Source organism: Gadus macrocephalus, chromosome 14 (genome assembly GCF_031168955.1).
Source record: "Gadus macrocephalus chromosome 14, ASM3116895v1".
Taxonomy (NCBI): Eukaryota; Metazoa; Chordata; class Actinopteri; order Gadiformes; family Gadidae; genus Gadus; species Gadus macrocephalus.
In genome coordinates this window covers 15806896-15821895 of record NC_082395.1, presented here as the reverse complement: position 1 = coordinate 15821895, position 15000 = coordinate 15806896, and the positions used below count along the sequence as shown (strand labels likewise).

Here is a 15000-nt window from a genome sequence, read left to right as displayed (position 1 = left end):
CTCCACCTTTTTTCCTTTTTATGGAATTGTATCGTATTGATATATCAAACTTTGCTAAATGGCCTACATTGTGAAGAGAATTGGCCCAATAAAGAAAGACTACGACATAAACTGAAGGGTAATTTAATTCACTGCAAAAAGAGATGACCCATTTAAACCACATAATTATTGTCTTTCATAATTATGCAAGTGCTACTTTACTTTTCCATTGGAAGTGCCCGAACCAAACAAATTCATCGAGCTGTTCAATGCACGTCCCAGTGGATGACAATTAAAATCGTTTGGTTCGAGAAAATTAGTTATAGTTGAAATGCCACTCCAGCAGCTCACGTTGGTCCTCCTTCCCCATTTCTCCCTTAAGATGCTGACCCTCCACCGCTGTACCGGAGCCTGCACCTCCAGCCCCCGTCTGCTGCCGCCCTGGCTGAGGGCACGCCGCGGTCGGCGCTCTTCAAGACGGCCAAGAGCAGAGGTCCACCTCAAGAGTTCATCTACGTTCGCCTCCCATCTGTAAGCCATGGATTACCCACCTACGGACATGCGATTAACTGGAGCACTTGAAGCGAAAACTCATCACGACCACCACAACCACCACCACCACAACCAACCCCAGACCACAAAATCTCAAACTATTTGGAAATCCGGATGATGTCATTTTGACAACATTCTGACATCCAGTCCAACAATGCATTGATGTTATGAGGCTGCAAAGCATTCAAGAGGCCGATGCAAAGGAATCTCAACATCAAAGGGGTCTCCTCTTAAGATATTCTACAAATATAATAGACTATACAAATACATACAGTATATCTATAATGTGATGATGTGCAATGAATTGTACAATTGTGATATTAAGTTAAATATGTATATCATGATATAGCTTATGTTGTTTAACATATTGTTTCTTGTTTTACATATATTTGTTTTGTATTGATGTCTTTTAATTTTCTTTGTTGCTTAGATTATGTGGCCCATTGTTGTTGACATTAAGCACTTTAAATGGAAACAAAATATGAATTTGACCACTGCTGTAACACTACACCAAATTATGTCATGATACTATCTTTTTAAATCTATATATATTATTTTGATAGAGCACTTATTCACACAATCAGCACCACTTCAGATCTAAGAAAAGACCAAAAGGAGGCGGTGTGTCGCTCAAACAATGCATTATTTCTCTGCAGTGTACAGTTTGTTTATACAGGTAAACTATATTGAGCCATTTATACACATGTGTGGTGGAAAAAAAGCAAAGAAATAATGAAACAAAAAAAATTCCAAATCTCGCAGGTTTCAGGTTTCAGCGAAATGCTCCAATATAAAATAAATACCCCAATTATGTCTTGCTTTATGTTGTTTAAATAAAATAAGTGATTCACCAACATTCAAATTCACATTCATTGATGTAGCCTATGATGCTCCTAAACACTGATCACCCTGCCATCACGATCAATAGCATTGATATAATTTAAGTTTTGGAAAGGATCACAAAGGCTACGTGTGATCCTTTTTCTTTAAACTTCCATTTCATGTATCCCCTTGGCTTTATTTAAACCATTAAACTTGTGTATAATTATGATTATTATGATTATTGTTATTCCTAGGCCTATTTATTTTTTGACACTTATGAAAACAACCCTGGGAGAAGTGATTACCAATGCGATACTGGTGTCTCTGATCATCTATCCACGACGAATTTGGGGTTACTCCAGTCCATGTGGGGCCTATGCATCCATGTTGTTGTTATTAAAAATTGGTTGCCACTGACTGTTTAGAGTCGACTGTCTTTTCTATTTTGTAGTAGAAGCCTGACACCTAGCGGTCTTTAGTAGAACACAGGTTACCCCTTATTAGATATGAAGAATGCCTTAACAGGATTCTATAAGACAACTGCATTAGTGCATGACAAGTCAAGTGGACTTATAATGTTTGACATTGAGTCAGGGCCCGACCTGACCTCATGGTGAAACCTAATCCATCTAAAGGGACGACTAATAGGTATTGATCACACGTTCGCTCTGATGGCTCGCCTTTTCCCCAGACACTTGTGAGACAGATATTCACATAATGACAGTGAAGTGATACATTCCCATTTATATGTCTCGCCTTTTTGGCATTAGGATGGAGAATTTGTTTGACATTGGGTTCGTGCCAAAATGTTTTTTTATTTTATTTTTATTTTAACATCAGAGAAAAGGGAGGGTAAGCATTGGAACTTCTTTCCAAGGAATCAACCTTCTAATACTCAAGCTGCAATGGCGTGTATGTGCCTATGCTGTCCTCGCACGTTCTTTTAGGGAAATACTTTCAGGCCTTTCTAAAGGAGAATGTTTTTGCTGTTGTTCTTCCGCTATGGTTTGTGTCTTGATTCTGCACTTGATCGTTACAGCTGCAGCTGACTTTAAATTCAACATTAAGGCACCTGTTGTAGTTCTCTCTGCTATAGACTCTGGATTTATGCGTTAAAATCGGGATTTAGATGAACGTGGTTATCTCGTGCAAAAAATAAATAAATAACATGCATTGATAATCGATTTGTGAAAACTCTCCAGATAATTGATAATTGTAACAAGCATTGGGATTTTTGCAATTTACTCAGCATACTGAGTGAGAAGTCAACAAGGAAATTGATAGTTGGAAAGAATGGTTTAAATCAGTTCATATATCAAACGTCCAGCTGTTCTATCTTCATTGTAATTAAGAATTGCATGGAACATATTCCTAATTGTGAAAACAATCTAGATGACTTGATCATTAATCGTTGTTGGAAATTGATTGTTTTTTTTATCCATTCACTGTTCCTTTATTAATTTATTCATACATAAATTGCCATTTTCTTTATTTTGTAGCCTATTTAATTTCCCTCCCTCCCTGCGTTTCAGGCGCGCAAGGTGAGTTTGTTGTGATATGCTGCCATCTACTGGTTCTTGGCCTGAAATGCAATAACCTGAGCTCTGAGCCTCTAAAACTGTTTTTCTCAAGGTATTTGAACGAAAATATGTTAGGTTGTAAACTAATTTACCTTGATTCAATTTTTTATTATAATTTGAATTGTAAAATAGACAACTTATAGGCAAGAGTGACAATTAATCATCAGTCAACTGTTCATCAATTAATGTAAGTAAAAAATGTATGACCTTGAACCACAAAAAAATATTTCAAAAAGGCTTTAGCCTCACAATACAATTCTTTAATAGGTCCATGCACAATACAGATTGGCTGAAAAAACATTCCCTCTGTTGCCATTTGCGCGTCCGCGGCATGGCCACGGAGGGTTCTGCGCGTCCCAGTCATGTGACCAACTTCTATCACGCTTGCGCAAAGAAAAACAAGATGGCGGAGAGTGCGGAACTGAAGGTAAGGCGCAGCTTGAAATCATTATAAATTTAATCGGTTGTCAGGCGTTTGCAAGCAAAGTCCTATTTGGACTCCACGACTAAAGCTTACGATAATTTGGATTTTGTTAAGGGTTTCATTTGAATTGTAAGAACATGGGAAACATTTTTGAATCTCCAGAAGCCAAAGCCCAGCCAGCATGTTTTTGTTGATATTGAGAGACAAGCTGGTTTGCCGTAACTGTGTTTACTGTCTGGACGCTACATGCTTTAAACGTTATAATGACTTCATCTTCTTCGTATGCGAAACAGACCTATTGCTTTCATTCATGGTTATGCCGGACGCTTACTGTCCATTGAGTTATATTTAAGATTTCAGTCACAGAGATGAGATTTCGGTGAGCGCCGTCAGATGACAACTGGGTCGATGTCAGTTATTATCTGATTACTGGCTGTTTTTGGCTTCAACAAAACCTCATATTCATTCATTAAGTGCCATACAATTGGAAGCTTCAGCAAAGTTGGTTGACAAAGTTTATTAACGGAGTAAATTATGATTCAAACTGTTAGCCGAATGGTGTAGGTTGGTATTTTATTTGCTCTAAAATCAGACCTTTGTTTTTTTTTATCGTTGAGTATACATGCTTCATAAAAATAAACTTTGTTTAAACTGGGCATTGTTTTATCACTTTGCTTGATAAAATATAAACAACTAAGCAATGTTTGTAACGTTGTCACAATAGTTTTATTAGTTTAATATTGCAATCAAGAATTGTATGTGTTAAAATGTTCAGATGAATTCCTCTGCAAAGTGTTGTTAAAGTTTGTGCATTTAAACGAGTCAGGACTCAACGAGTCAGGAGTGAATTCATCTATCCTACAGATTGGATTTGTTTCAGACAACACTATCATTAATCCATTACTTCCATTTTAGGCTACTTAATTTGACTAAATTATAGCAAGGTTATTGCAGTAAGTGAGCAGACATTTGTCTGCAAATACATTCCCAGTAGTTATTGGGTCTATAGCAGAAACACGTTTCAAATGAATGAGGCGGAGTCGAGCTCAATGCATCTACTCTTTTTCTGAGCTATACCCCGATGTACATTTTTTGTTGCAGAAGGTTGTGTGCCCACCTTCTTGGTGTGTTGATGGTTCTTCTAGCCACCTGAAGAAAATGTCTCTTCTCATCTGGAGGTCAGAACCTCCTTATGCCTCATTCTATGCCAGAACAATTTATGGGCAATAGCTTTACATCTGTTCTATGAACAAAGTAATCTTACAATTATTTTGATTTCTAGCTAGAGATGTCTACCAATATTTGTGAGACAACAATGACAAACTCTCTCAAGGCAATGTCTTCCTAATGCGGTAGGTGTTCAACAATCAGAAAGCAAACATGTCTTAAAGTGATTGTGCATGTTTATTCATAGTATTACTGCTGTATTGCCACAACAAAGTGACCATGGTGGGTCCATCCCCGGGACTCAGAGTATGTCAGAAGTGCGCCCTCTCTCACCTGCACAGCTGCTGCTCCAGCAACAAGCTGGCAGTACAAATAAATGTCTGTGTGCCGGTGGCTTATAGGTGGAGACAGTCTATTTGTAGAGCCTGCGGCTAGGTTAATCCCTGATGATACAGGGCCGTCGCTCTGCTCCCCTACATCCTCTCTCAGCACCTGCCTATTTCTTTCTTCGTCAAAGTCGTTACCAGCAGTGGGCCGGCGATGAGTTCTGAAAGTTCCTGACGTCTGCTGAGCTGAAATCACTAAAGCAGTTGATGACTGTTTTCATCTTTGCTCTGTATTTTAAATTGTGTGTGTGTCTGTGTGTTCACTTTAAACACAAGCTGGTGTTTTTAGCGTTGTTTAGTGGTGTTGCACAGTATCACTTTAGACACGACCTGTCTAACTATGTTGATAATGATGAGATTTGGATGTTAGCAGCATTGCTTTTTAGACTGAAGTAAGAAGTATATGGAGCACACATTGCCAAGTTTTGTAAAATAACACTTTCTCTGACACACGTAAATGCACTGCATAAATTCACCACTGATATCCACAACCGGCCATAGTTCAGTTTTCAACTCTTGACTTTAGATTGTATGCTGCTAGCATGTCATGCATCCAACCTATATCTATATGTAACATATGGGCTCCGGAGACCCCAGTGCTGTCAGCCTGGGCTACAGGACTAATGTCCAATAATAGAATCCCTGCTCAGTGTCTCCGGAGAAGGGAAACCTGTGGGACCACCGTGGCTTATTACGGCACCCATCGGCTAAACACACTTTAATTATCTTCTCCATAGGCCACTTTGTTGGGGCAAACGGCGGGCTGGATCCCTGTGCTTGTGTCGTATATGGCTGCCGTATTTATGGCTATTTAGTTTTGTAATTTTAATTCATGGTTTGCTGGATTCTCGGTGTGGCTTAACAGTGAAAATAAACATCATGTCTCTTTTCAATTGAAATGTACATGATCTACTGGCAGTTAGTCATATTTTTGTGTGGTAGGTGGAAGGAATATTAGCTTTAGCATTAGCACATCACACATACTGAATAATTAAGCAGCGAAGGATGTAGCCAGAATAGATTATATGTTGGAAGACATCAAATGTGAGGTATATTTATAATCCAGGTATATTTATACCTGCTCTGTGTAACTCTTTCAATGCACCCAGCCAGCACTTATGTTATGGTGTTATATATATTTTCAATGCTGAATAATCGATAAAGAATACAATATCTCATATACCCGCAACTCAATTAGGCCGAAGAGATTTTCTATGTAAATTTGGTCTGTGAAGAAAAAAGAAAATTATATTTTCCACAAAAGTGTTGGCTGCTGCGGAAAGAGTTACATAGTACAGTTCTGTCAAATATACATGACAAAATACCTCAACAGGTAAACTGGGAAACCCAACTGGCTTTGGACTTTGGTTTGGATGACTTTAATTCAAATATTTGGATGAAAACCCAGGACCCACGAAACATTTAAAATATCGAGAGGAGGCTGTGAGTATGGTGGGGTTGGTTTGTGTTTGTGGGTCCTTTTGTCAAGTTGGAGTTATGGTCAGCTCTTAACTGGCCTTTATTAGCCGTTCTATACCGTCCTGCATGTTGGAAATAGAATTCAAACATTTCCTGCTGTGATGATGGTCTCAGTATACAGGTCAAAAAAGCTGTTTGTGAGTGAAAAAGAGGCCAATGATGGTCATTGTGTAGTTCATTCCCTTTAGAAGTAAGGTGTTCATCATTGGTTAAACCCTGGTTCCAGCAAGAAGATGAAAGTTTCACTTTTGGTTCCTGTGAGTTATTCTCGGTTGTGGGCATCCATCCACACAGCGCTCATTACCCCACCACTAGCTGCTTGTGAACCCCCGCTATCTTGGCTCCACATCACACAGATCTTTTTGGATATCAAAATGAATCAGTTAAAAATGCAAAGCATTTCATGTTGACTCTCTCCTGAGGCATGCTGGGTTTGGACTAGGTATGCCCGAGGCGTACAGGTAACGTCTTTTGAGGAATCATTCATCTGGGTTGACTCGGTTATATCTGGCAATCGAGTATTGTTTTAATGTTAAAGCGTTTTTTTTTTTGTGTTCTTGGTGTTTTTTTATTTGGTTTTCTTTTGGCTGTTATTTGTTTATCTGATGTATGTGAAATAGAGTTTCCTGTTCAGTCCCATAAAGTTTCCTGATGGCGGCCAGGACAGTGTGCACTGGCCTAATTCGTCCTGTAATGTAAAAACCTGGCCATCCTTTAACCGTGTACTTCCATGGGATCCGTATGCAGATGTACAGCAAGAGACATAGTTATAGAGTAACCGATCGCAATCAGCGACTGGGTGGGGGAGAGAAGGACAGTGAGTAAACTGGAGAGAGAGAGAGAGAGAGAGAGAGAGAGAGAGAGAGAGAGAGAGAGAGAGAGAGAGAGAGAGAGAGAGAGAGAGAGAGAGAGAGAGAGAGAGAGAGAGAGAGAGAGAGAGAGAGAATGGTTAATGTAGGGCTGGCAGTGATTGTGAAAGCGAACAGGCAAATAGAAAGCCTAGAGAGACAGTGAGTGAGAGACAGAACGAGAGAGGTGTGGGTGTGGGGCTGGGGGTACAGCAGTGCCCCAGACTGAGTTGGACGGTTAAGAGGATGGGGGATGGTAGAAGAGTGGAGATGGGGAGGGAAGGGGGAAGACTGGCTCAAAGAATAGCGGGAGTAGAAGCTTTTATGCAATGTCCAGGTAGTGCACAGTGCAACCCCCCCCCCCCATCACACACAGACACAGAGTGACACAGAGAGACACACACACACACACACACACACACACACACACACACACACACACACACACACACACACAACCAGTATTAGCAGGCAGCTCTTCTGCAGAGCCTGTGACTGCAGTACACTATACTATATAAATATTTATTTATATTTTTGTCTTATTGGACATTTAGTTCACATTAGGGGTGCAAATGTGTTCTTGAGTAAACAAATTGTTAGCAAATGATTAGCCATTACAAATATTCTAATAGAAAAACATTTTGTGGTACATTTTCCGACATCTTGCATACACATTATATACTGTGTTATATAATGTGACGGATACGGGAAATGAAGAGGTGATCACCTGGTATGAGCGTGTCTAGTGTGGCACATACCTGCCCAAAAGTGTGACAATGTGGATTTTGTAAAATGATTTTAGAATGAGTCCAAAGAGCCGCTCAAGAATACAGGATGCGCTAAATGATGAAATCATCGCATCACAGGTGGGCACACCTCGTTGACATCAGGCTAAAATAATTTCTGTCCCAATTAACTGTTATTAAAACACTAAGGGCTTTGCATGCAGCGCCATTTCTTTGCCGCCTTACACTCTGACAGCAGGAAGACATTATGGAGGCCCAGGACATCTGTGTACCATATTATTGGACCACATTATTAATGTAGCATGCACATTGGGCTCTACACTTTTACTTGCCATTGTGTTGTATCCATATGAAGCCCACTCATACCTGCAGGGGGCTTTTCACTTCAGAACAAGAAGATAACGGCTCCTTTTAAAGTTTCAACTTTATATGTTGGAGCCACTTTATTACCAACTGGAAAAATATAGCGATGCACCGATTCTTGTACTGTACATCGGTCTATGCCGATATTTCCCTTGTTCATTGCCATCAGCCTACCAGCAAATACAATGATATTCATAGATGGCAGGGAACATTGATTATTGGTTGTGTCACATCAACAAGTTGTTATTTTCAGTATTGGTTTTAGTACCTATTTAGGCCTACGGTAAATGTGATTCTGTCCCTTTATTAATGAACCTGTCCAGAACATGTAAACCAACACGCCAGCAACCTCCTTGGAGAGCCAGCAAGTTAAAACTCCTTTACACCAGACCACGTACTAGTATACGTACTAATTATAGGTGCCATTACAGTGATTCATGCATCAAGGTCCAAAACAAATGATCACTGGTTACTTGAGAATGGCAAAGAGAATAGTCTTGCCCCACTTAATAACGCCCACAACCACAACACGGCGGCCACATACTCTATACAATAACATCTGCGTTGATGCGCTATAGCAAGCCTAAAAATGGACACTTTACTTCCATTTTTTCTAGTTACATACAAGACAAATTACCATTCAATGACCAATTAGTTGGATGTATACCGGCCATTTCTTGAGACACTGGCATAAGAAACGTGCTGCTTTTCGTCTTCCATGAAAGGCACATTGGGAATGGGACACGACAGGGTACCCAGCTGGAAGTCGGTGGGATAGATGTGTTGTACGTTGTGGTCCTGTTTCTCCAGTCCTTCTATGGCATCCCACTTGGTGTGTGATTTTTCCTCCCTAACAACAGCGTTTGTTTGTGGTGCATTTGGAAAGACTGGTTTTCTCTCGCCTCTTTTTGTATTTTTTACATATAGTGTTTCTCGTCTGCTCTTTTTGGCCCTTTCCTTTGGCACATGTGCCCCCTTTTGTGTGTGCAGGCCCCCGTGTGAAGTGTTCCTCCTCAGGATCAAATTGTATCTGTGTGCGTGCGTGTCTGTTACTGTGTGTCCAAGAGGGTGCATGTTTAAATGTGTGTTTGTGTGTGTTTGAATGTGCACGTGTGTGTGTTTCTTTTGTCAATCTGCCGGTCTGCTAGAGATACAGTCGTTAGCTACTTAACTTAAAAACAAATTGATGATTTGATTAAAATGTCAGATGGAACGGCTTTAAACATCCAATGCATCTTATTGGGACAGTCCAAAAAGTGCTAGCAACAAAATTTTAAGCTGCAATTTGCAAACTCAGTTTATGGTTTGAACTTCCCCTGTGAACCAGTGTTCTGTACTAAACTAATTTGGATACAAACCCGCGAGTGATCTTGAGCATGTAAATGAGTAAAGACCTAGGAAACTAGTGAAGACTAATACCCGTGAAAATCTTAACCAGTTTGCTTGATGGAAACCAGTGAAAATCGAAATCAGTTAATCAGTAAAGCCGACCTAAAGTTTAAACCAGGGAAAATCTGAACCAGACCTGGATATAAACCAGTAAAGCTGTAAACCAGAAGTGACGGCTCCAGCCTGTCTTGTTATCAAAGCACACCGCCACGCCCCTCGCCTCCTCTCATTACAGCACTTCAGAAAACATCAAAGATTGCAGCTCTAAGGTGTGTGTGTGTGTGTGTGTGTGTGTGTGTGTGTGTGTGTGTGTGTGTGTGTGTGTGTGTGTGTGTGTGTGTGTGTGTGTGTGTGTGTGTGTGTGTGTGTGTGTGTGTGTGTGTGTGTGTGTGTGGATGTTTGTGGGGAGTTGGGGGAACATTTGGTTTTTTAACTTCAAAATGGAGCTCTGCGCTGCTCTCTGTCTCTCTCTCTCTCTTTACAACTCTTGAATCTTACCTACATGAGCTTTAGCTATCCCATTTCTCGTAGTAACCGTATCATGTTTTATCTACGTGTCCCCTAATCATGGGTTGAGAGTGGGACCGGCTGACCTGTCATTGAAAGCAAAGCTTAATGTTAACAACACGAAAGACAAGCTGATAACTGTCAATATCTACCACAACAATAATACTGTAGATAAAAAATTGCAAATTGTAACCTTATGCAATTTACATATTAGTGCGTGAGTCTCAGTTATATGCTGTTCCATACTGTCAAATCCCTCCTGTAAATAGTATGCAATTCAGTTCTTATTGGTTTCGGACATACCAAAAAAGGCTAAGCTAATGTCAATCAAGACCGGGACAAACGATGACTGCAGGTGTACTAACGGCTATCAAACAGGGTACATTCCTTGGCTTTTAGTTATTGTGTTTGACCAGGTTCCTGGTCAGCTTTAAATTTCACGTTACAACTATTTCAGGGAGCATTGTCTGCATCGATGTCTGTATAATGGAAGTATATCTGTCTCATCCGATTTTGAAAATAAAAAGCCATTGAATTATAAGCACTGATTATTTATGCATTGAAGTAACGTATCTGATTTTGCCTCTGGATTTAACTCTGTTTTCAGAGTTAAAACCTTTAAAAAATTAAATACACAATATTCAGATGTAAAATTCAACTTAATATTTCAAACGTCCCCAAATTCAACATGCCAAGTTCAGCTGCAAAATTCAATGTATGAAATTCAGTGTTAACATCCGAGGACCAAAGGAAGAGCAATCGATCCTAGGTGCTAGACCACTGTCGAGCAGGGAGAGCGAGCGGCAATAAGAGCGTCACTCGTTGGATACCCGACTCTGATGAGGGAAGGCATGTGCTAAGCAGGTTTTAGCCATGTCCAACGAAAACGGCTGAGATGATGCCTTGATGGGTCCTTTGTTTTGCCACCACAGAGGCATATCAACCGTTTTGCCTCAGCAACTCAAGGTTCTATTTCCCGGTGTCACAGTCATTGCTGTTGTGCTCTGCACATGCCATCCCGCATCATAGTCAGGGATCCAACGAGGGACGCTCTTTGCTTGACTAGATCTAGCATCTACGATCGATTGCTCTTCCTTTGGTCCCCGGATGTTAAAGGTCCCATGACATGCTATTTTATGTATTCTTTAATGTAGGTATTAGTGGGCAACTAACACAGTATTCAAAGACGTTCCCGAAATTCAGCCGTGGTGCCGAGTTACAGCCACTCCGAGCCAGTCGCACATTGAGCTTCCCCCAAATGCGCTGTTTTGGTGTCTGTAGCTATAATGCAAATGAGGAGGAGCGAGGCGGGTCAAGGAGGAGGGTGGGGGTGTGGCCCTGAGCATCTTGCAGCCACGGTACCATGCACTCTGTTTACAGTGGATGTATCGCAATGGCGAGGCGCACACAGCCTTTAGCCGTGTTCTGTAAATATTCTAGAACACACGGGAGTCCTGGAGCTCTATATCTAAATATTATCATATAGCCTACATAGATATCTATATCATATAATATATATTATCACGGCCAAAAGCTGTGTGAGCCGATATTATGAATCTCAAACGACCGCGTTGGGTTCTCCGACGTTCCTGGTTCTTCAACGTCCACATCAATGTGAAGTAGACTGAACCGCTACAAGGAGGAGAAAGGGATCTTTGCCGGGCAGCGCTTAGGCACCTCCGCCTCCGGCGGTGGTCCCTCAGCGGGGCTCAAGCGGGAGACATTCACCGCCAACAATCCCTTTCTCCTCCATGTCGTGGTTCATGTTCTTGAGGGAGTCAAAGCCAAAGTTCCTTCCCCCCAATTCATTCTCAACCTTGGCTGAGATAACCCCCAATACGAGTCTCATTGTAGAAATACCAGAGACGAGAGTCCGACGTGTTATGCGCCATAACACCAAAAGCAGAACGGTTATCCAAATAAAAAGGAAGTGTACAACACTTGCGTTACAGTCCTGGAGCTCTATATCTAAATAATATCATATAATACATAGATATCTATATCATATAATACATATTATCATGGCCAAAAGCTGTGTGCACCTCCAGACGATATTATGAATCACAAACGACTTTGTCGGGTTCTGCAACGTCTCTGGTTCTTCCACTTTCACATCAACCTGAAGTCGACTGAACCACGAGCTGCCTGCTGCCGGCTGCCCGCTGCCGGGCGATGGTGCCTCGCGGCAACCGGCGGCATGTCGCAGTTCATGTACTTCAGCGAGTCAAAGCCAAAGTTCCTTTCCCCCAATTCCTTCTCAACCATGGCTCAGATAACCCAGTCTCGTTGTGGAAATACGAGACATGTCAAAGAACCGACAAGAAACACTTGCGTTACAGTGTGTGTATTCACACACACACATGTGGCGCTCGCACGGTCGAGTCTCATTGGCGGGCCAACGTCTCTGGGCGGGCCAGGCAGAGTAAGGGGAGGAGCTTAGATGCTTGATGACGTCCTAAACACAGACATTCCAAATCAGCGCACTTGAGCCTCCGTTTTTTCAAAGGCGAGCAGAACAGCTAGTGCTCGTTTTACACCAAACGCAAGTTTTAGCCACTGGGGGACCATAGGCAGGCTAGGGGAACTCATATTTATGTTAGAAAACCTCTTAAAGTGAGATTTTCATGTCATGGGACCTTTTAAAAATGAATTTCATCTTTCATGCATAGAATTTTGAAGCTGAATTTGGCATGTTGAATTTGGGGACGTTGAGAATATTGGAAGTAAAATTGTATACATTGAAGTTTACATCTTTACAGCAAAAAAATCGGATACGTTATTTCAATGCATAAATATTCAGTGATTAAAATTCAATGGCTTTTTATTTCGAAGTCCGATGAGACAGATATACTTCAATATGTCTGCATCCAGTTTGTAAAAGTGTAAAGCAACTACATTGCGACCGCTTTCGGCTCTCCATTGCCCTTACTGTTAGACACCACTTGAATGACTCCCACCCACCAGTTGCGCTCTCAGCCTTTCAGGTACCGAAATTTGAAAACGATTGATTTTGGTACCCAACTCGAGACAGAAGTCAAATTGCATTGGTGAAAAAAATACATATTTTGTTATTATTGGGTCATTAACAGCAACCCACGGCTGCTTAAGCTTTAGCCTTTCAAACCTTACAGAGCTTTGAATTAGTAGCTAAGCTCTTTTAAGTGTGTTGACTCATTAGCAAACAGATTAACAAAGAGGGGCATTTTATGTGATTTGTGGTCCCAGCGTCAATCAACATCCTACTCATTTACTCCTAACTAGATTGGCAGGATTGCAGTTGGCGGAGGCTTTGCGATATACACCTTTATACACCACAATTAAAAACATACATAGACATTATTCTTATCTATTGTGGATTGAAAAATGTGCCGATTTCAATTTGCCCATTTTTATCAAACATGCCCAAATTCCTGGTATAAATGAACACAACGTGGTTTCTTAAGACAGTGAAAGGTGCTGCTAAGGATAATTTCCTCAAAGCAAATCAAAATCTTTTTCTTAAGTACTTCCTTTTGTTGGAGCACAGCCTTAAAGGCAGCTTTGTGATTATTTCTGTACTCTTTCTCTTTTGGTTTTAATTCCCCCCCTGAATATTCTCACTATGATTAACATGGATTCATGAAGTTGACTGAGACATAACAATAATTTCATCGGTCACTTCTCAGACGAGTGTGTTCTTCCTTCCTCCCTCATAGCCCCATATATCTCCCCCACAATGCCAGCACACACACTCAGCTCCTCCTTCTACTGTGTTTTCCTTGGCGCTGTAGAGAATTTCATTTATTTTAGCCTCAGAGCGCTCTCTCTCTCTCTCTCTCTCCTCTCTCCTCTCTCCTCTCTCCTCTCTCTCTCTCTCTCTCTCTCTCTCTCTCTCTCTCTCTCTCTCTCTCTCTCTCTCTCTCTCTCTCTCTCTCTCTCTCTCTCTCTCTCTCTCTCTCTCTGTGTCTGTCTGTCTGTGTCTCCCCCCCATCCATTGTCCCATTCTCTTATCTCCCCTTCTCTTCCTCCCCTTTTACTTCATTTCCAAATACTTGCACAGTATGCTTAGTCAATAACACAAAATCCATTCATTTGTGATTTTGAAACACACCAATGATTTGTAGTTCTCTCTGGATTTTTGCCAATGTAATGACCTGTGCTAGGCTGGTGGCTACCCTCGTTTAGGTTCCAACAGAACTAACCACAAACATTGCAGGGGACTTAATCCTTGGGATGGGAGATGGAATACCATTGGACGGTATGTCACAGTACCAACCTCCACAAAAGCATGGTGATGGAGTAAAAGAACGGTCTGCTGTTTACTATTGGCAGGTCCTCTGCGTGACGTGCAGCATCAACTCAAACCGTGCAACGTCATCTCAAAGCATAGTTGATAGTACGGTTGATGAGAGAGCAACAATGGCTAAAATCTAAATAATTCTTTCTAAATGTTTTCCTGAAATTGTAATGGTTTCCTGTTCCAACAGCAGAAAGCAGTGAAAGAATATCTAAGATCTAAAAACACTATTGAAGAATGGTAAAGAAAATATTTCCAATATTAGGATGTATCTGCATTTCTGAAGGAGACCAAAAGACTGCCAAAGGGCCAGCCAACCATAGAGAAATCGTTCGGGAGTACTTCCAGCATCTAGCCAGCAGGCCAAGGCCATAACAAATCAGTTTGTTAGTACATGGCTGAGCTTTCGGTGATTAAAGGGGGACATATTATGAAAACAACACTTTTCCTGGGATTTGGAAAGTACCCCGACTACACTAATA

General features: G+C 41.1%; 2 protein-coding genes across 7 annotated transcripts in view; both read left to right on the top strand.

The window, feature by feature from the left end:
* Positions 1-1771, top strand: part of LOC132472604 (SKI family transcriptional corepressor 1 homolog-B-like) — a 7824-nt gene extending 6053 nt beyond the window's left edge. For 4 of the 6 annotated variants that reach the window (XM_060072302.1, XM_060072300.1, XM_060072303.1 and 1 more), the window contains one exon: positions 362-1771. In XM_060072302.1, coding sequence (XP_059928285.1) covers positions 362-561 — 200 coding nt within the window. In that variant the 3' untranslated portion in view covers positions 562-1771. The remainder of the gene's footprint in view (positions 1-361) is intronic. The other 2 variants (XM_060072304.1, XM_060072305.1) reach the window with 1 other exon arrangement.
* Positions 1772-3308: 1537 nt separating this feature from the next.
* Positions 3309-15000, top strand: part of LOC132471580 (E3 SUMO-protein ligase PIAS1-like) — a 44570-nt gene continuing 32878 nt past the window's right edge. The window contains 1 exon segment of the mRNA XM_060070746.1: positions 3309-3360. Coding sequence (XP_059926729.1) covers positions 3337-3360 — 24 coding nt within the window. The 5' untranslated portion in view covers positions 3309-3336.